General features: G+C 38.7%; 1 protein-coding gene across 2 annotated transcripts; it reads left to right on the plus strand.

Annotated features, from left to right (window-relative positions):
* Nucleotides 1–220: 220 nt before the first annotated feature.
* Nucleotides 221–25,667, plus strand: LOC105690620. Of its 2 annotated transcripts, XM_048660289.1 has the most exons (27): nt 221–353; nt 440–513; nt 605–783; nt 871–1,067; nt 14,297–14,403; nt 14,489–14,604; nt 14,719–14,878; nt 15,081–15,114; nt 17,576–17,723; nt 17,829–18,008; nt 18,922–19,488; nt 19,568–19,629; nt 19,726–19,914; nt 20,031–20,202; nt 20,455–20,562; nt 20,656–20,726; nt 20,826–20,952; nt 21,046–21,298; nt 21,384–21,499; nt 21,589–21,727; nt 21,808–21,942; nt 22,027–22,177; nt 22,259–22,383; nt 22,488–22,625; nt 22,719–22,873; nt 22,986–24,713; nt 24,808–25,667. In XM_048660289.1, the coding sequence occupies exons 5-27, from the start codon at nt 14,337–14,339 to the stop codon at nt 25,093–25,095; spliced, it is 5,229 nt and encodes a 1,742-aa protein (XP_048516246.1). In that variant the 5' UTR covers nt 221–353; nt 440–513; nt 605–783; nt 871–1,067; nt 14,297–14,336; the 3' UTR covers nt 25,096–25,667. The 2 variants fall into 2 exon arrangements, with proteins under 2 accessions (XP_048516246.1, XP_048516247.1); XM_048660290.1 differs by lacking the exon at nt 871–1,067.
* Nucleotides 25,668–25,871: the final 204 nt, after the last annotated feature.

Below are 25,871 nucleotides of genomic sequence, written 5' to 3' on the forward strand. Positions count from 1 at the left end.
CATGAAACCGCACCTTTCAAAATTCAAAAAATATCGATATGTCGCGGAATTACAAATTTGAATATTAAACGTGGGAATGAATTATCAAAGCGCGGGTGTAAAACGATTAATCGAATAGTTTGACAAAAGGTACAATACATGCGACAATGCATTGTCGACCATATATAATTTTGTAATTTGTTTCTAAGATAGCAAATTACTGTTAATCGGTTGAAATGGTTTTGTTTAAATGATTCGAACAGTACAACCGATCGCTTATACTTGCTGGTACACTCGACCCTCTAATATCATAAGTGGACTCTCTGATCTCTTTGTCGCAGTAATTGTATCGGTAAACGGCTTTGATCGGTGAAGTACGTATCACGTACCTATAGAAAACTACATGAATTCAAACGCATGTACATGTAGATACTTATATTAAATAATGTATAAATTCTAGTCGTCGACTAACGTCGCAGGTGGTATTCAGTGATCCAGAATCCCAAGAGATCGCAATTCGCAGTATGTAGTCAGGTAAGCGGATCACGATGACTAGGACGACGTTTACTGTGACAACATAATTGCGACCCTACCACCATCAAATTGCGTTCATCTTTCATCTTAGTTAAACCTCGAGTATCAAGCAGACTACCGACGAACCAACTAGCAATTCCTTTCCTCCTCGGATTGATCGTCAGCTCTGGGTTGCAGTTGGGGCTAAGTGGGATCGCAATCATTTTAAAGATCAGTACGCAGGCGCGGCATTCTCGCGCGTGTTGCTTGCTCTCCGAAGCAAAACTCCAGGTTTGTATTTTAATGCAGTACCGATGGTTTAAATGTTGTGTGAAATATTAACGAGCATACATATATTTGTAAATTAATTTCAAACAGAATTAGAATAGACGAGAAAGCCAAGTAATGTAAAAAGCGAAAATAAAATAAAAAATTTAATACATCCGAGTTCAAAAAGTAGGATTCGACAGTGCAGTTGTTGTTCCGTGATTGTTCAGTGCAAGGATTTTCCAATTGGATTATTATATTTACCGATCTGCAAACTGACGGTGCTATAAGGACAGTCAACAAGTATGGTAAGAACTGATGTCTTATTTCGCAATATCTTTGAATATATCTAAAGACACACCTGCCTGCTGTCTGCTTTGTACAAACATAATCTATTGCATACGGTAGATTCTAATATTTAATAATTACGCAAAACGTTATATACGTATGCCTAACTAACATCGCCTCGTTTACATAATACTATAATACTTTGCCTGATGTTACCTATTATAGAATAACGTGTTTATCCGTATATACAATTTTTTTCTCATTGCGATTACTATATATTTCCATTTTCTTTTCTACCTACAATCAAGCGTATTTGGAGCATGAATGATATTCATTTAACAACTGAAAATCAGTTTTTGGCATATTCAAATGGACTAAAAAAAAGCACGGGTACCTATAAGATCTCTCGATTGTCAATATGCGATTCATCACATATTTTAACATTTAAATGCGTAACGAACGTGGATGTGGCCTCCAATAGATTTTTTTGAAAACTAACAAAGAAATTTATGAGGATTACGCTGTGGTAATGTTATTTTTTTTTCTCCTCTTTCAAGTATATCTAAATGCATATGTCACCAATGCATATATAAGTTATAAAGTTAAATAAAGGAGTTGTGGGCTTTGTAACCGTGCCTTCCGCGCACGTGCAGCACATGCGCGACTTATAAGGGAATTGAAAAGAAACTAACGCTTCGAGATCCGTGACACAATGAAAGTCATTGGTATAATAATAAGGAAAGTTGGGAAAATTCAAATGTGAGAATAAACTGAAATCGAAATTCACGTGCTCTAATGTAACGCGATAAACTGTATACCGCGGTGATACCAAAATGACCTGCACCCGCCGCCGCAGTTGCGCGTTAATTTTTCGTTCCTATTCCGTTCGCAAGTAATCATTCCAACTGCGATTAAACAAAAAACTATTCAACCGCTACGCAAAATCACACAATCGTTCGAGTGATAAAAATTTTCAAATTCCGAAACTGTACAATTCTAGTTTTTTTTTTTTTTTTTTTTCTTCTCTCATAAGAAAAATAACGTTTCAACGAGAATCCAATCTGCTGTTCATAGAGAAACTATGCGATATTTGTCGCCGTCCGGTTTTTGAAGTTTCGGTTTCAGATTGATTATTATATCAGAACGTGGAACTACGTTGCGTTGAAAGAAAACCTGTTACGAATGCTAATCTAAAGGTTCTTGATTCTGCTAATTAGACTCTGTTTCTTGGTACGGTTGGTTCATATACGTTAAGAAGAAAAAAAATATTTAAATACGACATAACGCATCGGCAGCTGTACAACCGGCGTCCCGATGAAAATATGTTGAATAGATGTAATTAACCGCCGTCCAAACGGATTTTGATGCACCATTTTATTGAACGTTTATTATTACGTATTAATATGTTATACTTTTTCGCAATTGCGTTACGCGATATTCGTATACGTACCTACATAATCATCGTCTTCGTCGAGCGATCATCAATGGGATCTTCTAAAGGACCGATAACGGTATGGGCTTAGCTACCTGCTCGCGCGACGGAAGAGAAAACGAATTCAAATTACGTCCACGTACGTCGTACGGATGCGGTTGATATGTCAAAACAATCCGTGACGGTCATAAAAAAGTCAGGGTATTGACAAAACTCACGTGTATATAACAAATACCCGACTGGACTATCCTCGCGGTATAGCTATTGCGTGTAGTTTTCAATCTTACAAAATTCTACAACCTTCTCGATTCCCGAAATTTTTCGAACTCGGATTCTCTTATTATTATCAATCGTTCACCAATGTCATACCAAATTGATTTCTAACTCTGTACCCGACAAATAACCGGGTAAGATATTGATATTCGAAAACGTTTTCGATCGGCAGACGGATTTTAATTAATTCTCTCAAATCGAAGATCCGACAAAACTTATTCCAAAATGAATTTCGAACAAACGTTGTCGCACGTGCTACGCGACGCACCATTTCACGAATACCTACGTCTATAATAATTGTAATTTGACCCGCGATATGCACTCGCTAAGCGTAATACGAATCGTTTTAATTCCAATCGATTCGTAGAATCGCAATACTTGAGTCTGCGGAGTGCGGACGAAGAACGAGATCTGCAATGTGCGAGGAACGCTTTCGATCGCCACTCTTATTCCTCGCCGCGCAATTACACGCCTGTACATATCGGCTGTCCGTTCGTTGAAAAATTGAAAATTTCGACGAACATTGTGCCTAAATGACAAAAAACTTGAAAAGAGAAACATCAAACGATCCTTCGGCCTTTCAGTTTAACTCAGCTACAGCGGCAGCAACAACATACCTACTTATAACGACAGCATTATAAACCCAAGTGAGTGGGCGGGACTGGCGTTGCAGAGGGTCGAGAGCATGTGTCACGCATTGGCAAAGCTAAAGCTAAAGGCAAAGGCAAAGACATGAGCGACCGGATCAGTGGGCTGATCGGCAAATGTGGGAGTACTTATTCCTCCGGTTCCTCCACGTTTCCACAGTTACGAGGTTCCTTTCGAGTTTAAAATATGCACCAGGCTGACGCCGTGAAACGAAAGAATATCATTCAACAAAATAGGTACAGAAGGGACAAGGAGCTGCTTGCGACGAAATCCAATCGAAAGGCGTAAAAATAATAATAATCATTATCGTTACCATCATATTCGCCTTACGCATAGAACTGCCGGATTTTGGACACAGGTTTTCATCGGATGAAATCCGAATACATAGATTTGAGAATGATAAAAGAAAAGTAGCGTTATATCGTTGAATACATACGTATTGTAGTAAACCTTATCGCGTTGTGACGCTGATAATGATAATAACGATGATCACACGCAAAAAAAAAAAGTCTGTAGTGCAGTACGAGAATACGAGGTTCGGTATTGTAAAGAGATCAACTACTAGTAGAACAATCGCTGCTCGTAGTGCACGGCCAAAAGATATTCGGAACGTTCAATACGCAGATGAGTTTTCTAAAATATTGGTACTTGTGTCCCAATCACCGCGATCCCTTTTGACGGGCTGCAAATAATTACACGCGTACGGGCAAGATGAACCTTGAAAGTTGTGGGAAAAGTGGTAATTTGAATGAAAATTTGATTATATTCAAGCGAGGAGAAAGTGGTGGAATCGAGTATAAAAATTAGGGATACTTGAAAATTTTTATAAAAAAAAAGATCGAGTAGTTGATAAATTTTGGGTTCATCCAGAGAACGGGGTGTCTGATTATGTGGTTTCTTGGGACCCTCATCTTCCCGGTCATCCCGAACATCCTCTTGTAATAATATTTTTTTTGCCATCTTCGTTCTTGCCCTCGCGCTGAATCGGTTTCTTTATATTTTTTAAAACACATGCACGTCGAGGTCTGGTGGGATTAATAACGCGGATTTCCTAGAAGTTTATTCCTTCTTCAAAACCGTTGACGAACCGCAGGCTTATAAGCGTATGATATTTTATACACAACGAATTATTACCATTAGAATAATGATCGGCAAGGATTTTATACCGTATTTGTAAAATGGAAATCTATGACTGTGATATTACGTTCGTCGTGCGGGAAGGTCGTTCGACGGATCGTCGATATATTTCATTTCAAAATTTCATTACTTTGTACATGGCTATAACATTAGAAACGTGTCCGTTTTGATGCCGTGATATTTGCATTGAGGACTGTCTATACATATAGATAAATACACAGATATATTTGTATTGTATGATAGAAAATAGTCTGTACGGTACGTCCTTCATTCTGTAACACCTATGCTCCAATTTTGGCAATGCGTTGGCAATCGCGTTGCCGAAGGCCGATTCTGGAGGTTTTTTCTTTCATTTTTCTCTCTGGTTTATTATTTCGCATCCGAATCGCCGGTAGCCGCATCGGAATCGTTGCACCGATGGCAGTTCGATTGTACGTTGTGGTAAAATTACGGATGATAGAGAAATTTGCAGTTACATCATTGTTCTCGAAGGTGTACGATACCTACGGAGTGAAAGTTTTCGGACTATCGTAAGCACATAGTTTAATATCTGGATGAAAATATCTTCTGCAACATTTTTTATTCAATAATTGTTTTCGTAGACCAACAATCACTTTTACTGCAGAACATTATTTCACGTATAGGTAAAAATCTTCTACTATGAACGGGTACTGGGTACATATATATATATATGTATAATTTTGATTATGCATTTTACGATAATATTACTTGGACGTGTAACGTCTCAGCACACATACGTGTATGTATACCTGTACGGTATATTTTTAACGAAGTGAAAGCAGATCGCAAATTCCTGCATGCTCGAATTTTGCCAAGACATTTTTTTCAATCGAGTATAATATTTAATGATAACTTTTTTTTTTTTTTTCTCACCAGAAAAAAAAGAATTGACAAAAACGCAACCTCAACCGTATATGCACGTAATATTGACATTTCGCTATTCCGCGTATAACGTGAGCTGTAATAAATTTCGTAAATACTTATGTATAATTATAAAGATTTGGTCGAAAAATTTACGTTTATAACGACGTACCTACGCCACTCCTGCATGGAAAAATATGTAAACTAGAGTTCGTATGTGGACGGATGCAAATATCCATACGATATGCGTGATATCAGGTGAAATATCAATGCGCGTTGCATTCGTCGATCATTTTATTTATCATTTATCGCTGTTTCTTCTTCTGGAAAACATGTAGCGGACTCTCTTTTCTCGCGATACAGCTCTTACAACGGTCTATGAATCCCACGTTTAATTTCATCTACGTCTCCGTAGGTGTTTGCTCTTAATAAAAATGATCCAATTATTTTTTCTTTCAATTCGACCAACTTCGCTTTTCCGACCGTTCCGAAATCCGAACATCAATCATTATTAATTTTTCTTTCACGACGAGCCATAGTTTTATACCTCGTATTCAGGAAGGTGCGAAAGGTATAAAAAAAAAAGACGAAGCTAAGCTAACTTGTTGGTTGTATTACAGGAAGTATTGAAATTGGAATGTCGTGTAGGATCAGGGCAGTATTCTTGAGATCCTATGTAGCCTGTAGGCAGCTGTCGAACTTGAAGTGTGACAGTTGAAAATATGGTTTCTGGATAATATATATATATATGTAAATATATTTTTTTTTTTGTTCACTGTACCAACATCTTACATTATATACCTTTTTTTTCAACACCGTCAAACGTATTTATATAAACTAGTTTTTCATCGTTACGTGCTGCGCATGGTGAACATATCTGAAAAAAAGCATAAATGAATAAAAAATTTTAACCAACTAATTAAGCTCCTATATACATATGCGCGCATATCCTGCACGCGTGCCGCGGGCCATACAAGTCTGTGGTTACCAGACACTCATATACGATGTCGCGTTACTTCGAAAACATCTGTATTCTATATACTTGTATGCGTCTATATAAACTAGCGAATATACTATGAAGGCAATGCATTAAATCAACGCGATTCGAATCGATTATAATCAACAATTATGATAAGTCGTTTGACAATATGGTCCTGCAGTGTACGTACGGTACGAGTTCGATCCAATATTTTTCTCAGCTACGCCCATTCTGCAGAAATATTGTTGGACTGAAAACGATTGAAACAAGATTTAACAAAAAACTGTATACTCGACGATCAGATGTACGAGAAAGTCACGCAATTACGAGGATGTAAAAATCAAGAGAGAGTTAAAAAATGCGACAATCAAACGCTCGTGAATTCTTCCCCGATGCCAGGCATCTGATTTGCTCATTCGTTCGTTAGTTCGTATACATTTTTGCAAGATATTCCGAAATAACAAATAAAATCAGCTGAACGCAGATAAACACGTGCAGCATGAAACATTTTACTCGCCTGTAATCTTCGCCATTAATTAAAAGACGAACTCTATTGTCTCGTTACATGTTATTGCGCGTGGTCGTTTTTTTTTTTTTCGTTTTATTATTATCGTCACTTTTTGCGTTTTCAATTATGTCGGTTTTCCAACCGTATTATTTGCGCAGCCGTTAACGAAGTTTTCCGCAAAATGTCTACGACTATTTATCAACGAATCATCCGAATGGATATAATTTGTTTCGCGAATCTATTTCATTTTATCGCTGCACACGTTACACAGCTCAGGAAGCCATTCAAATATCGTGCATATATCGGATTCGAAAGAGCAAAAAAATCAATCGTCTCATTCATTTTTTTTTTATTACAATTCCGCTACCACGTGCATCCGTTACGTACGTGTATGTACGTACTTTTCTTTTGTCTCATCGACGTCATTATTGTATAAAAAAACTTTATACAATTCTCCACCGCTCGGATGATTCATCTGGAGATATTCGATAATTGTTCAATCAATTATATCGATCAATGGAACAATAAACACCTGATTATACATTTAAAAATCGCTCGCATTGTACCCATAATACAATTAGGAATCATTTTGCGTCGTGGTGTGTGGGACGTATGGGTTAATCGTTTTGTGCATACAATATCTTGTGCTACACTCATCGCCGGTAGAACGATGAAAATGATATTAATTGTTGAAAAGAGATAGAAAGAAGAAGAAAAAAAAAAAAAAAAAATTGAGGCAACGAGCCGCATAACATTATACGTATCTACGTGTGTCTAGCTTGTGGTCAAAACGATTTGCAGAGTACTATATGCGAGCTATAGCGTCGAGCACGCGTCCAGGTAACGTAACGGTTCCATTTTTAATTTCACCTTTTTTTCTTTTTTATCTATGATCTTTGTATTTTTCGATGTGATATATCGGTTCCCATGTGACGAAACCCCTCAATCGATCCGTTGAAAATCAATATTAATTATTTCAATTGAATTTTTGACCGCCTACTATAAACAGTTGCGATCCGTTTGCAAAGATCTTATTAAACACGTATGTATATCGAAAGTGTCTCTCGGAATAATTGATCAGCCTGCAGCACGCGTGGGTTAGCGTTGACTCGATCTATATGTATGTATAATGGAACAATTAAATTATCGATCGCTTTTGTTGATCTACATATAGGATTTTTATTACAGAACATAAACTGTCGGTGATTTGTTGACGAGAGTTTGAGAGAGAGAGAGAGAGAGAATATAGAAAAATAATTAGCTCAAATCTGATTCCGGAGATCGCGATACCTGATTATTTTCACTTTTACCACAGTATTATCGATATTTAACCAGAGAACCAGATGTTTTATCACGGTGAATTTTAATGTTTGGTCAAGACGTACACATCTTTCTACGCATGTATGTAGGTATATGATATATCTTGCAGTTGAACTTCCTCTGTGTGGCCAGTGACTTGTACAAGTGTCGTTTCACGGGGGACGTTCAGAATTACCATTGACGTCATTCGAGGGATTTTAACATTTTTACGAGTAACGCTCCACCGATTCCGAAAACTAGAAAAATCAACTAAAATCATTAAATTCAATCGGAGGAACGGCCTGCCTTTTTTTATTGGGAAAAAGGGCGGGATGGTTTTTTTTCTCGAGTGACACGTATATATATCGAAACGTCGGACTACCTGTACGTGTGAGTAGATTTGCGCGCGTTCGACCGAAATGCGGGGTGCGCGAGCGAAGTTGCCGATGTAGAGAGCAACTGCTGATAAACTACGGTTACCTCAAGACCAGGTCAACGATGCCCATAAATGAGCAAGTGTACCTTGAAATTTCTGAAAGGTAGCGGAGTCAGGACATGGAATAAAGGTGCCAAATGTGGCATTCTGTATGAGTAACCCAACTCTGCAAGGTAGACTGATTATACACAGGGAAATGTTTCTGCAGCAACGCTTTCATATCTCTACTTTAGAACCATATTGTACATGTAACACACACATTTATGTACATACTGTATTTTACGCACGTTGCCCCTAATGTGTGCGATGTAATAAAATTTTACCTCGCTATTTTCGAGGTTGACGAAACAATTTTTTCTCATTTTTTACCATATTTCTTTTTTTCTTTTTCTTCCTTCATTCCGTGCGGGGTTGAACGTTTGCCATCATTTTTTTCCCCTCTCTTGTGATTTTTTCTCCCCTCACTTTGGACGCAGATGAATTTTGAATCTCGATATATATCTCGCAAGTTCGATGTAAGTTAGTGACTTATGAATACACCTATGGCAGGTGAATCATTGTGGTATTTGAAAAAAATTCCACCCGTTTCCGGCGGCAGCACATTTAGAATTCCACGAACATCTCGCGAATCAAAAGGATAATTGATTATTTATTTTATATATATAATATATATATATATATATATATATATATATATGATGTCTATATTTGGAGATTCTTACGCGACTTGGCTTATTAGCTTTTCTTATGGTAAAAGTCTTCGCCTATGAGTCATTCGAACGAAAATAAGAAAGAGTAAATGAATTCAGAAGAATTAATCCTTCAAGAGTGCAACGGGGTGGCCCGGATCCCTTTCTTTGTATCCCTTTTTTTTTTTTTTTTTTCTAATTTATTCATTCATTTTCTTCTCGTCAAATCGATGGTATTCCGTATACACATAATTTCGAATACAATTAACGAACATCATAGGAGTGGTAAAATTTTCACCGACACAGAGATGTTAATCGGAGACGTTAACTGTACATCGGAGAAAATGTGTGACATTTATTGATGACGATGATTGTTTTTCTTCTTTTTCTTTTTTTCTATTTTCTACCGAGTTAAATAATAGAAAAAATAAGAAGGGATACGTGTTCAATTGAAACAGGTTTCAATTAAGTCCGAAGTATAGTGTAGTTTTAGTTCGGCCAAGAAGCCTGGCGAGCCCTGGTTTCTAAATAGGCCCATGAATATTGAGGAACGGAGAAACGAATGGCGAGTCGCGAGAGAGTGAGACAGGAAAGAAGATAAGCGAGGTCGACAAGGTACCAGATATGGTTGTCTCCGACCACACTGGCGCCATATATCCACTGCCTACGATTAGCTGTTAGTCCTCCAACATCAATGACCGTTGTTTGCTATACCGCGCATTGGCTGAAAGATGTGGTATACGTACACGTCTTAGGACCTACCTTGGTTTTTCTTCATCTTTTTTTTTTTTTTTTTTTTTTTTTTTTCTCTCTTTTCTGTAACATGTGTAGACAAAACTATACCACTTTATGTAGAACATAATAGAAATTTCAAATTTATCACCAGACGTATAGTTCTCTCTTTTTTTTTTCTTCTGGTTCTTCAAACGATGCTATTCAACTGTTGACTAATTAATTTGGCGGTATGGTTATCTGTTTTCAAGTTTCTTTTTTTTTTTTGTTTTTTTTTTTCTCATTCTTCCAACACGAGTCGCGAGCGAATATTCCTCGCATGCGTGACGAAAATAAATAGAAAAAAAAAAGAAACGAACAAATAATAGAAAAAAAGATTACACCACCCGGATGGGGAGCGAAAGAATCGAAAGACATTTTTGTGTGCACAGGGTGTATGCGTTGTTAATGAATGTTCAAATTTGGCGATACAGTACCGATGATCGGTCAGGTGACTGAAACGGTTGGAAATTTTCTGTACCCGTGACGGGTGAAAAACGTTGTAACCGAATCACGACGTTGTGTCTTTGCGAGGATGTTATTTTTTTCATACACGTGGGCGTCGATCTCCGTTACTTTGCCAACGTTTATCATTACCCGCATACATTTATTCTGAAAAGTTTCACTTTTTGAACTTGCCACAGACGGCGGCCGACCGAATCATTTTGCAATTACGTTACATTGTGAAACTGCACTAAATCATCGGTTCAATTAATTGTACCAACGTCTCTGATTTATCATTTCACAACAGAAAAAAAAAGCAAACGAAAACAGAAAAGATGAAACTTGCAAAATAAGTTCCCGTCGAAGATTCATCGAAGTTCGTTTATCTTTGTGCGCGAGATAATAAGAAATAATGAAAGAACATCTAACAAACTAACGAATAATGTCAATGATTACTGATTACTCAGCGAATCCTGTAAAATTTTTAGTAAAAAAATGAACGGAGTCGAATTTATTTGCGGGTATACAAGCGATGTTAATAATCGGTAATTTGGTCTTCGGTCTGCACATGTGCTGACACGACTGTTATAAGACTTTACGAACGGTAGTGAAAGGTACGACCTATACTCGACGGTATAAAGATAATTAGTTCGCATCGTAACGTTAGAAATGTTTCTCAGCGCGCGTTCGACAAATTTTAATTAATCGTAGATTAATTAGCCATTAAACGATTTGTTTTTTTTTTTTTTTCTTTAAATCATTTTCAGTAGGAAGGAATAATAGACAATGAACGAATGTCGTGAATTTTTCCGTTGGACACGAGGATTGCGCCATGTATAATCAATAATTGTTGGATGCGATACCGAAATTGATAATCATCGTGTATGTTTCGAATTTGTTTTTCAGTTTTTTTTGTTTTTTTTTTCCCTCTTCTTTGAGATCGTCGTTCCAACGATCGCGCGTTCAAATCATGTGTTATTCATTATTACGAACACACGTGCATTCAAATTCTTTAACCGGCACCAGGTTCACGCTTTTTACAATACAACCCGCGCCCATTATCTAGACGATTTTTTTTACAATGAAAATTTGAATTTACGCAGATACCTTTTGTCGTGCAAAAAAAAATACTGCCGACGAAACTATTCCATTGTACACACGAAGAATGGAAAATATCTTTGGTTTCGGAATAGAATCGAATCTTTGACTTTGAAATAAAAAAAAGATAAAATCTCGGTTGCGGAACAAAATTTCTGATCTCTTGATCCCGGAATTTTATGCGTTTCTTACCGCGTCTATCGGATGCTGATGAGAGTGAAATATAACGGGGCCGCTTATCGAAGTGTGATCAATTTCACATTCTCGAAGGAATTTTCAATTTTTATTTATTACGTGCGCATCGGTTAGGTATTCCGATTGGAATTTTCACAATATCATTCGACATCACTGTTGGACATAGTTCGAGATACACGGGCAATAAAAATGTTACAATTCCGACATACCGCAGCGATATGCATTTCACCGGGACATCGTGAAAAAGTTGTGGGTAGAAAAAAAGAGAAAAACAAATGTATATGTATATACATATGAGTGTAAATATGTACCGAGCGTATGTACGAGCACTCGACCACGTGTGATCTTCAAGTATCAATCACAGCTGTTGACATTTGTGATTTGTAGCGACATTACCGGTTCTTTTTGCTGCATACGAATAGCTATTCAAATACGCGATCCATCTGTTATCCTGTCACCATATAATATAACATCGTATAAGCATGTGTGTGAAACACTTATAATTAGTAAAGATATTTAATATCCGACGAGAAAATTCGTCCTCGTTGAATATTTTGAAATGATCATCCGTAGCTGCAGATGCCCGCATCGTCCGCGTTACGTGTAACGATGGATTTCCATCGGTGGCGATCTGCATGTTGGAAATTGTTCAATTCCCGTTCCTCACAATCCGACGTGATCCACGTTTACAGCGCGATGAGAAATGGAAAATAAAAAAGAAAATTTATAATTCACAATTTATATTTATATTTAATATGAAAAATCTCGGAGTATTCCTTCGGGTATTCTATTTTTAACCACTGACTCGAACGCGCGCGGTGATCGTGACGCAATCTCGTTCTCTTGAAAAGTAGCATTGCGGCGAGTATACTTACCATATATGGTAATATCATACGTAACATTGAAACACTTACATTGATAAGTGTAAGCTATGCGCGCACTGTAATCTTCGTCCTGCGGTCCTTGCAGATCCTGCAACCAAAGTTCTTTGAATCATGAATTTACTCTAGATGTTTGCCTCACTGTATCTATACGTACCGACTTCTGCATAATCGTAACTCAGAATTTTACGTTTACAATTATTACCGCTTACTCCAGCTGTAGTCTTCAACCTTTCTCAATTTTGCTAACATTTTTTATATTACATGCTCATTGCAGATTTAGGCAAATTAGTCGCTCGTTTAAGCCTTTTAATGTATGTAAACTTGTGGTCACGAGTTACCTGTTTTTTTTTTTTCTGTTTCTTTTTCTTTTTCTTTTTCTTTTTCTTTTTCATTTCTACAACTGCTATGCTGCCATTAAAAATGAAAACACGTGTTTCTAATTGGAGGCAACGATTTGAATAATCGTCTACTGTTCGTTTCAGAACATTATATCGGTGTAATTAGCCAGAGATTAGCTGCTCTATACATATTAACTGTGCATTATATGAATAAATATATTTGAAAGAAAAAAATAAATAAATGAAATAAAATAAAAATTTGAGAATTGATTTATGCGCGGTGAAAAATGAAGTGAATTGCCTGAAATGTTTTTCGCGTAGGCAATAAAGAGATAAAATCGAAAAATGTAATTTGGAATTTATATTTATGCACAGCTGATAAAAATTTCATGACGAGCCGAACGTTCGCTGCTGTATCGTCGAAGGAATCTCACGGTGTCGAAGAGAAAGAAACAAAAAAAAAAAAACAAAAAAAATGGAATTAAAATTTGAATATAAATACATCCACTCTGATCTGAACATCGGCGGTGCTAAGTCGCGTCGTTTTGAGGAGATGAGATGAGATCTCTTTAGGTTGATAGACACGATGAACTTTAATGCAGTAGAAATACCGGCTCACGTGTGTACGTGTAACGTTATATCGATACTCCTGGAGTAGTCCTAGTAGTATTTTTCTCTCTTGATCACTCTCTTTCTCTCCTTGGATCTCTAGCTAGGGGGCACGAGAGTCCTTGAGCTAAAATTTGCCGATCTCGAGTCTATATTAATTGTTGAATCAACGAACACCGACAATAAGCCAGTGTATTCTTAGGCACTCGTATACGTTAACGAATATGTGTCAGTACTACGACCACATGAAGCGGTCATAAACGTATGTCTGAGCTTAGCCGTGATAAAAATCACCCTTATTAACATTCCATCTTCAATTGTTTTATTTTTCGATAGTTTAACGAATTGTTGACGCAACGATAGCGTATCGAAGTCAAAAATAGGCACGGCGTCGAGATGCGAAATTTACTTCAGCGAAGACCGAAAAGCAAAGAGCTAAGTTTTTTAGAAAACGCTCGCTTGCGGACGTCCGGTCATTTATTGACTCTCAATTGGAACTCGTACTATTTTCTAATTAATTCTAACGCATCGACCATCGATATTGATTGCCTGCATTATTAAAACTGGTAGTGAAATTTGGATACCGATTTATTTATTTTTTATTTTTTTGTTTCAAATCTGTCTCAGGTGTGACCACGTGAAACTACCAATCACAGATGCGGTCGAGATGGATTCGCACGTTGGCCTGGATTACATCGTCGAAAACCCGGATTACTGCAGTAAACTTGCTTCGGGTAAATATCGGCGGTTATTTTTCGAGTAATGAAAATTTTTCTACGAACAAGGCGTTTGACGATTTGAAATTTTTTTTTTTTCAAGCTTTAAACACAGCAAATACTTCGGTAAAGAAACAAGTGGTAGAATTGCTATCAGCTCTTTGCGTATACAGCCAAGATGGAAGACAAAGAACGATCGATACTCTCCACACTTACCAGGTACGTCGTATAATACCGATTATTATCCTACCTGACGATGAGATGTAACTGCGAGTTTTGAATTACCATAATAATTGACATTCAAATTTTACTTGTGATAATATATGTATGCAGGAATTGAAAAGGGAACGTTATCGGTTCCGCGTCGTTGTGGATGAGCTTCAAAACGCCACAGGCGGCGATTACCGGACTGCATTACTCGCCTTTATCAATTGTTTGATTATCTCGACTCCGATCTTGAAAGATCGCGTACGAATACGAAATGAGTTCATCGGTAAGCCGAACATAACTTGAACTGATATTAAATCGAAACAAAGCACTTCGTACCACGGACGATCGCTCATGATATCCGCCGCGATTATGATGTACATGATCGTTTTCCTTCCTTCTATTTCAATGTTGTTCTACGTAGCATTTCGATTCAATCTTTTTTTTTTATCAAAACACCAAGTCACGTAAATATATCGTTCTTCTAGGTCTCAAGCTTGTGCCGATACTCAACGAACTCCGGTGAGTGATGTGTTTCTTTTTTCCTTTTCCTTTTTTTTTTTCTTTTCTCAATTCATTATTGAATCATATTCGCGACTCTCGGGATTAAAGATCGCTCCCGGTAACCCATACCCACGCAGAATATGCTGCCATTTATTTTATAACGTTATTATGTTTTACGGAACGAAATATATATTCTGTTGCCTCGTATTACAAGTATTATATTACAATTATTTATAAATCGCATAACTCATTTCTTCCTAATCAGTGTGAGCGGTTAGGAATCAACGATCTCTCTCGTTGTGAGTTTCTTTTTCCTCTTTATACTGGACCGAATGTTGAATAAATATACAAATCTCTCGACGACTTCTCTACCAACGACATGCACCGAGTTCTAACGGCCGACGATGAGTCATAATTCAGGATCTGCGTTCGAGTCGATGAATATTCTCGGATCCTGATTCTCTAACATTCATTCAATCGCAAGTTAGTTTATGCTTCTCAATGTTTCGGTCAATAAACTCCGGATCGATCGACCACCCATTATATCTTAAAATTCCGAATTTCTGGTCGCTTGATTATCGAAGAAAAAGAGAGAAATAGATTCGGGGGGGGCGAGGCAATTTTCTAAAACTTTCAAGTATCATCGCGCAGGGAATGTAATCGTGCGGATTATGTGTATTCCTATACCTGTAGGTATACAGCCACCCGTGTTGAATTGTGATTTGTGCGAGGGCAGATAATAATTACCGATGAACGGAGTTGAAGAACCTGGATAATATTTCAATAACGCGTGCTACTTAAGCCGACACGCCAATCGACATCCGATTATATTAATATTAATATTTAAAGCTAATCGAATCGTACGTCACTGTACGTGTATGGTATCCAAACATTCCGCACTTTCAATAATCGTATATTTGTATACGATAACGAGTTACGTGTAGATTTTTTATACGGTGCGTGAACTCCTTTATAAATGAATATTTTAATTGTAAAAAAAAATGAGAATTCGAATCAGTAAATATCTGCATTATCGGTATGGACCGAAAGAGGGTCTCTGTAAAAAAATTTCTATCCAGCGTAAAATCGTATGCGGGTGTGAATGATCGATTGATTTTCATTCCTTCGAAAAACGTTTGAAAATGATTCTGTTCCTTCGACAAAGAAGGGTTCGATAATTAGTCCCGTTGAATTTTCAAACGATCCGATGACGTCCTCGTTTGATCGCTCGGTAACGAGCGATAGGGTATAAAATAGATGAGATAAAATTGAGAGACAAAAGAAAAAGCCAAAAAGAGAGAAATTGAACCGATGAGTAGGACCGTTTGAGAGCCATACTGTGCGAGAAATAGAATTAAATCCACTCCACATTCTTAGTAACGTCGATTTCTCTAGTAAGTGTGTACCGAATTAACTCGGTGTCTATGCCTCGTATCGTCCTCGACTTGAAACGTTCCACGCTGGACGTTCGCCGCACGATCTTCGCGCCTGTCCTCCTGCAACTTCGACTGCACCTGCACCACGAACTTTTGCATCTTAAATCTGCAGCGCTGGAAGAATCTGGTGCACTGTTTGCTCTGCTCGCAGCGCTCGTTAGCAATTTCTAGTCGGACGGACAGTCCTATCCAATGTTCGAACGTCCCGAGTTCCGATATCATATTGTACTTGAATTAAGACGAATAGTGCACCCTTGAAACGCAAAGTGCACCACGGAAGGAAAGACTTGAGGTGAATTAATTCCCAGTGAGTTGGTCGTTCCGATTATTCGAGTTGCCGATGTCAAAAATTGAGCTTCCGGTAGTTTTTTTTTGTTTTTATTTTAAAAAAATTGCGCGACCAACTTTCGCCGAAGCTTGAACCGATTGTTTCAAATTCGCGAGTGGTTGAAATTCGTCGTGGCCGTTTGAATCGGTTATATTTTTTTTTAGAATTTTCTGGCAGACAATATTCAGGTCCGCGTGACTCGAACAACAGACCTCGCGATCCGGAGTAGCGTGAAAGGGATAACCGCCTTATTTTTCGAACGTGGGAATTATTGCCAAAGTTCTGTCGATTTTCATATACATATATACATGGGTACATACATAGGACATGAGAGATTTTGACGTACAAGTCACGTGGCTCGCGAGGAGGATGATGAATAAATTTGCAATTAACTGATTAAGACGCTATTTTGCATCTCTGCGGAATGCATACTTTGACCTTGTCTAATTGTTGAGGAGGAATGTGTTAGCGCAATTATATCCGTCCTCGAGAATAAGACAACAGTCTTGCGGAATTTTACGTAGAGAAGCTCGATCGAAGATTCGATCGTGGAAATAAAATCCAGTGAAAGTTTATCTTTTATATTATATACTTGTCATTTTTCTATCTTACCGAATCCAACCTCGACTGATCTATATACACGTTTGAGAAATTCGCCGGAGCGATTCTCACCGTTAATATATAACGTCGATCGATGTACAATGTTCATTTGTAGAAAAGAATCCAGCCGCGTACCGGATTTGCAAGTTCAACTTGACGTTTTCGACGAACAACGAGAAAGCGACGAAGAACAATCTCTCCAGGGGCCATCGGGAATCGATTTATCTTCACATTTAGATATCTTCTACGCTATACTCAAACAGGTATAATGATAATCGTGAAATTTTTTAAATATCGAATGATGTTGTCCACGAGGAATGCAGTCTGGAACGCAATTTGGTTTTTTCTCCTCTCTTTCATAATTCTAGATCGCAGACACTCCACAGGAGATACCATTTTTGAGTATCTTGCAACATTTGCTACGTCTAGATCCCAAGGAACCCGCTAGCGACTTGGCTTGGGATACCGCGGAAACTTTGGTCCATAGAGCAACCCTTCTGGAAAACAGAGAAGACGCTACAAAGCTTCTTAGATCACCGAGTCTGCAGGTATGTAAAGAATTTTCAATATCCACACCTTTGCTCGTTCACATACCGACTCAAAATTTGAATCAAAGTGAAAGCTGAGGGGTTCGAAAATTCGAAATTAGGTAGTACGAATCAGGCACGCATTTGATTTCCATTAATATTCATGTGTATATAATAAAGCGATGTACGAAATTCTCCTACACATGTATAGGTATATACTTCACATCGTAAGACGCACGGTAGCTCACGAGTAATGAGCAGACTGTCATTATAAATAGCAAAAATTTACATGCCAATATATACAAAATGTACATAGTAATAATATAATATCGTCTTCTCGTAAACGAAACATTTCCGGATTTCATTCATACATATTTCACAACCGAGTATGATCAGTTTGTTTTTTTCTGTCAAATCTTGTTCAAAATAGTCGAATCGATCCCTGTGCACCGTTCGGGAAATTATTCGGTGCCGATGATTTTGTTTTTATTTTATTCGCAAAAACCCAATAATTCGGAAGGTTGTGAGATGAGGAGCGGGATGGACCTGCAGCATTATCTGGTTTCCTCTCGTAACGTTCCAGGTGTCTTTCACCTGTCAATCATTCTCAATGCTCATTACTCATTTCTTTGATTTCGCAATCATTGTACAGACGCCACTCCCAGGATTGAATCCCACGACAGTGATCATCCTTCATCAAACATCAACGATGTACCTACCTTAGGATTATAAATGCGCTCGTCATACTCTAAAAGGAATGTTCAAAAGTCTCGAATATACAACAATCGTTCATTCATTTTCAAGAGCAATATCATTGAAAATACTCGACGAATGTCGGCCAAGGTTGCGTCTAATTCTTCGAGCCCCGAACTTCTTTTTATTTCATTTTAATTTCAAGTTTTATCGAAACGGTGTTACGTCTGTTTCTCCCCAGACGAATCTATGCTGTTGGGGTCGCGGTGGCGATCAGATATGCACCGGATCACGAAAAACTTCCGGTCCTCCTTTACCGCCTTTGCCACCTCCGCCTCCACCGCCGCCAATTCCCGGTGCATTTAACGTCGCAATGGATGTCGTACCGCCCCCGCCTATGCCACCCCTCTTACTTTCGGACAATAACGTCAGCCGGAATATCGGCTCGCAGAGACCACCCCCGATTCCGCCCCCGCTACAGGTTCCTCATGTGCAAAGATCAGCGACACCGGAACCGCAGAATTATGTTACGAAACTTTTACCACAGCAAGAAATTCCCACACCTAAAACTAAAATGAAAACAATCAACTGGAACAAAATTCCGAACGATAAAGTTATTGGAAAACGTAATATCTGGTCACTGGTTGCTAATAATCATCAAAATACTCCGATGACCGATCTTGATTGGGCGGAAATGGAAGGTCTTTTTTGTCAGCAAATGCCACCGATGCTTCCACCGGCCGCTCTGTCGACATCTTACTCTTCATATGGGACCGACACGGAAAAAAAGCGAAAGGAACCTTCCGAAGTAATTCATTCACTTATTAAAGAGACTTACTTTTATAACCCGTAATTTTTATGATTTATATACTCGTTTCCGAAATTAGATCACACTTTTGGACGGAAAGAGAAGCTTAAATGTAAATATTTTTCTCAAACAATTTCGGAGGTAAGTTTTTCCTTTAACAAATTGTAATGCGGTAATGTCGTATCCTACTTATTGCGATTTCTATCCTTTTGTCTCGTCTCTTATTTTTTGAAATAGCTCCAACGAGGACATAATTCAATTAATAAAAGAAGGGGGGCACGACGACATCGGTGCAGAAAAATTACGTGGCTTGTTGAAGATTTTACCCGAAGTAGATGAACTGGAAATGCTTAAATGTTTCGACGGCGATCGAACGAAGCTTGGCAATGCGGAGAAGTTTTTTCTCCAGCTCATCCAGGTGCCGAAGTGAGTTTCTTGTTTTTTTTTTTTAAATATATCTATTTTTCTTCGGAAAACCTTTGTATTTTAATGCGCTGAATTTCGTGTTTACATACCTTTGCCTGTTTTCGACGTGATATTAGCTACAAATTGCGCATAGAATGCATGCTCCTTAAGGAAGAATTTGCGGCAAATATGAGCTACCTTGAACCGAGTATAAATTCGATGATCCTTGCTGGTGAGGATCTCATGACGAATAAACCGCTCCAGGAAGTTCTGTACATGGTACTGGTGGCAGGAAATTTTCTCAACTCCGTAAGTTTCTATTTATGTATACGCATTTACGTTTGGACAATATTATGGGTGGTATAACGTTATAAATAAATCCTGCGCGAAAAGAAATCCAAAATAGACTCGAGACTCCGCATACGTATGCATCGTTAGCGCCGCTATGTATTGCTATAAATAAATCGCACTCGCGGCGATTTACGGAATGAGATCATGGCTCGGTAAATCAAAGGAAGATTCAGTCAAGGGTAAATAAGACTTCTGATATCCTTTTGACAGGGTGGATATGCCGGTAATGCTGCTGGTGTGAAATTATCATCGCTTCAAAAGTTGACGGAAATAAGAGCGAACAAACCGGGAATGAATCTCATTCATTATGTGGCATTGGTGAGTTGTTATTTTGTGCAGCAATGATAATAATATTATAACTGCACGGCGACGTTGTGTTTTGAATGAATAAAAATGTTATTCTCTTTAAAGCAAGTGGAAAAAAAGAGGAAGGACTTGTTGTGTTTCACAAACGAAATGAAAGCTCTGGAATCGGCTACGAGGTAAATTAATGAAACAGCTTGCCAAATCTATAATATTTCAGTTAAAACTTCGCATGTATTTTACAATTATCATTTGATTTTTATTAATGTCATATTCAGGACAACCATCGAACAATTGAACAACGAGTTTAATTCGTTAGACACGAAAATAAAGAACGTAAAAAATCAGCTGAATATCCCGAGTACCGATCGTGATATTCAGGAACAAATGGCTCCGTTTCTCCAGGTGATATTACAAATTTGATAAAACACCGTGAAAGTTGTGGTGATTTCCCGCAGCCTTATCATATTGATTATTAACGATTTCGCCCTCGTTTAGATCGCTGAACGGGAAATGACAGCGTTGAAGAGAGACATGGAGGAACTCGAAGAAGTGCGTCGTTCTCTCGCTGAGTTTTTCTGCGAGGATACGAATTCATTTAAACTTGAAGAATGTTTCCGAGTCTTCCAGCAATTTTGTCAAAGGTTCAAGCAGGCGATTGCCGAAAATGAAAGACGGCGTACGCAAGAGGAACAGGCAATGGCCAGGCGAAGACAGAGGGAACAACAATTGACTGCGAAGAAACGTTTATGTAATTTAATCAGCTTCGGAAAATATGACTTTTCATTTGAATTTTTCATTAAATTTTACACTTTCAACCATAAATTTCTTGGCAGTGAGTAACCAGGCCGAGACTCCAGGTTCGGAATCAGAGACGAACATAATTGATTCTCTACTTTACGATATCCACGCTGGATTCCCATTAAAGCAGATTAATCGGGGCGATATTAAGGTAGGGAGGAACATCCGTACATTTGTCATTGTAAAGAATCGCTACTGATTTTCTTTAATAAAAATCAATGCCACTGAATTTGCCTATAGATGAGAAGACTGCAAAATGGAGGGGTCACTTCAGAAGAGGATGTTTCGCTCTCTGGTGCTCAAGGTATCCGTTGCCGCGTTGGTTCTTGCTCAGGGGGACCCGATCAACATATGAGCAAAGAGGATACTTACTCTCCTGGTAAATGACACGAAAACGATCGAAATTTCCAAAGTTCTTCGAACAAAGTTTGTACGAGATTCCTTTTATTTGTTACACAGATATCACGCCCAATGGAAGTTTACGACGTCGCAGAAGTCGAGTACCATCGGAAGAAGACGATGGTAACTTGATGGACTTTTTAAGGACGTCCGGAAACGATAACGTCAGAGATCGAAAGTCTTGGGGAAGTCTCGGTATGTCTGTTGTAATATTTTTCCATTAATGCACTTTGGACTTTTCAGATGCGCACGAATATTTTATTCACGTATATTTTTCAGACCGATCGTGGGCCCGCAGAGCCCGAGGGCAACCGAGACGCGGAGATCTCTTGAATGCAGATTTCTCTGGTGATCGAGAACGACCGAATTCGCCATCACCTCTCGTAGAAAACAAGCCATTTTTACAGGAAGAAGAAACGAAACCGACCGGGTAAGGGTATATTCGTACATAAACAGAGTATAGTCGTGTCACTTCGATGAATTTCACGAAAATTTTTTCTTCGAATCTTAGGAAAGCATGGCGACAGAAGATCGAGGCATGGTTATCGGAAAATGAAAAAGAAGAACGCGCTGGCGAAGAGCTTCAACGTCGGGCACGTCAATTGCAGGCGAACCGTCGGTCTTTCGAAGATTCTGGTAACCAGCAGCACTTGAAAAAAATGAAAAATTGTCATGACTCTACCTTCTACGAATGTCCCTTTGTAAAATTCTTTTTTTTTTTTTCTGAATTCCCTATACAGGTAGCGAAGGCAAAAGCTCAACGATGAATGTATTATTCGAAGACAAACCAGCGCAGCAAGAATATTCAAGAGTTTATTCGGACTGGCGTCCTACCGTAGAAGAAACCGACGTCATGCGTACCATGGAGGCCATTGAAGGTAGGCTGGTTTTCACCGTAATATCGATTAATAAATGAGCGTCAGTTTCAATATCATACGTTATTGAATTGATTTTAATCCGTTCTATTTTAGAAGTTCAACCGCAATCACCTCAAAAAGATAAATCTTTGTGGCGAAAGTCTACTTTGAACGTATCGAACAGCTCGGAAGAAGTTGATCCTCGATATCTGAAGAGGCTAAATTTGAGGGCGAGTATGGAAAACGTCCTTGCGCCAAGCACTTTACAAGTAATTATCATATGATCCTAGTATTCAATTGGTTTTGTTGATGTTTATATTTTACTTTTATTCATAAATTGAACTCTGCTATGCTTAACCGATACATTAATAACTATATCAGGCGATCCGAGAAGAAGAGCGTAAGAAGAACATAATATCGAGTGTACAGGGTCCAGACGACTTGACGATATACATCCGTCAACCCTATTCTACGAATTCCAAGATACCGCAGGAAATGGACACCTTCGAAGAGTCTGCGAGTCCGCAGAACAGGAAATGTTCGATGAAACCTGCAGTTAAGAGTACATCCACGGACGAACCGATAAGTGATAAAATTGAGATCGATTCCGACAACATTGAAACACCACCTGCAACGAGACGAGTATTCAGCCCGCCCCGCGAAGTGAAACCAGTGGAGAAAGAGCCCTGCCGAAGAGAACGTTGCAGCAGTTCTTTGCAAGCCCGCGAATCCAAAGTTCCGCAGTTGAAGGTATCAAACCCACCGACAGACCAGGGAACCGGACATTTCGATCGTTATTCCGCAGCGCGACGAACTCGTAGGTATAAAAAAAGCCAGGACGCCATAATCCACAAAGAAAATAAACACGAAATCGAGTCACCCGCGATCGAAGTTACGCAGGAAAAACCCCAGAGACCGAGATCCCTGCTTTTGACGTCCGAAGACCAGAAAACCGACGATTCAGATTCACTTCTACGCATATGGCAGAACAGATTGAAGCAACGAAGTTCCATTAAAAAAGACGACATTAATACAGCTCTCAAGGAAATTGAGAAATCTGGAGAAGATCTGCAACATCTGGCCCTAACTACGAATACCAATTCGCAATCTCAGAGGAATGGTAATATCCGAGGTAGTCCGGTTGTACAACCGGCGCCCATTATTCCTGTTACCAACACCGTACTGAGCCCGGTTATGCAGGAAACTCGACCCAGGGAACCAACGGTGATAGTTGTTGATCAGGCAAGGGCTATTCCAAACCGTGAAAGAAATCGAAGTATGATTGACCCTAGCCAAGTGAAGGAAGCGCTTCGCATAAGCGCTGAGGCGTGTATGGCGACTAATGAAGATAATAATAGAATAGAAATAAACACACCAAAGCAAACGTCGATGTTTAAAACTAAGTTTATACCGGATATTAGCGTCACTTCCAATACTATGACGAAGGTCAAAGCGGAGCAGGAATTCAATGACGAAGGTTTCGAGGAAACGCAGAGTCTTGTCTCCGAGACGTTGAGTCAGGGTACGTCGTCGGGTGGAAATTATGAAACCGACGCTCACGACTCAGCCAATAATTCATCCGCTAAAATAATGCAGTGCGATAATAACGATGAAACGGATAACAGGAACGGCGGATCGAAGGGGAAGACTCTGAAACCAACTTCGAAGCTGCAATCTTATGTACAAAGGACTTCATCTTTAAGACCGGTTAGAGGCGAGAAGACGCGGTATCCGCCCAAGAGAACGGGCAGTCTCGAAAGAGCTGAAACACCGAAAATAAAGAACTCTAGAAACGAAGTGGAACGATCAAGTTCCAGAAGTAGTTTGCGTAGTTCGCGAAGTTCATTGAATAGTTCTACCTCAGTTAACACTGTAAGAAACATGGCCCCCGGTCATCATCAATTGGGAGGATACACATCCGCGATTCGCGCACTTACGACCAATCTACGTAAAAGCCCGGCTATATCGTCGTCAGTACCACCTGTTCACAACGCTGGAAGAAAACATACGAATCAAAGAAGTGGAACCAGCAGAATTCCGGCTAGTCGAAGCAGCAGTAGCGGCAGTAGTATTGGCCCCGCGATTAGAAATGTACAGAAACCCAATTTGGTGAGTGATTCGACCAAGTTGATGGAATTATCCTGCTGAAATTCAACTCTGCAATTCTGAATTTATTCTGACAATATTCAAATGCTTCTTTCAGGTAAACAACGTTTCGGATTCGAAGTCGGGCAATTTCAGGAATCGGCCTGTCGTAACATCTCGAAGTAGCAGTAGCAGCAGCAGTATCGATCCCCATTCCCAGCAGCAGATTCTTCAGCAGAATCGCTCGACTCCCGAAAGATTGGCGGGAGCTAGTCGTAGTAGATTGTTGCAACCACGAGCCAGTAGCATTGTTCACAGCCATAGTTTCATGCGACCGACCGCAGCCAGTGTTAATAAAGGTTCTATTTCAAACCTACCCAAAAGCATAAGAAACTTGGCAAAGTAGATCGAGTTGCGTGTTACCCCGTAACTGTGAAAAATGTACATTTATACAATTATCATTTTACGTAAATAATAGTTACGCAAAACGTATTCAGACTTTTACTTCTGAATAATTTTTTTTTTTTTTTTGTTGTTTTTAGTTTATAATTGTACGTTGATTATTTTATCCGCCTGAATGAAATTGTGACAGGAATATATAATCTATATTTAGTTATAAAACATTATATCAGACGGTTAAAACAAACATATATATATATATATTATATAAATCGAGTCAAGCATGCAGTAAGAGCATGATAGCGGATCTTGAAATATTTAAGTAGAATAAATCAATTATCATTCGAAACAATACCTTATAATTCTGTAATGAACTTTGTAATTAACACTGCGTAACTCATGTATGCTATATAATCGCGGACTATGAGATGAAATGGTTGTATGAGTATCCACGTATTATAGGTAATTAATAATGGTCGCCTATTATATGCTCAGTATGATTGTACCTGCCCGTGTATAAAGACGATTCATTAATCTGCACGTACGTACATCAATAGATTTTTCATACCAATACATGAATATATCAGACTAGTTATTTGTCCAGCCCACCCCTTTTCACCCATCGTATCTGGTATATTGATATTTCCAAATGTTCCGTCAGTATGGAACATTTTGGTAGATAGACTTTCGGTCCACAGTTTGAACGTTCGATTGCATACAAAATAGCCAGCGATATTTTTATACACATTATTTACTTTGCGCGTAGATGATGCTTTATTTTCC

The sequence above is a fragment of the Athalia rosae genome, chromosome 1, assembly GCF_917208135.1.
Source record: "Athalia rosae chromosome 1, iyAthRosa1.1, whole genome shotgun sequence".
Taxonomy (NCBI): Eukaryota; Metazoa; Arthropoda; class Insecta; order Hymenoptera; family Athaliidae; genus Athalia; species Athalia rosae.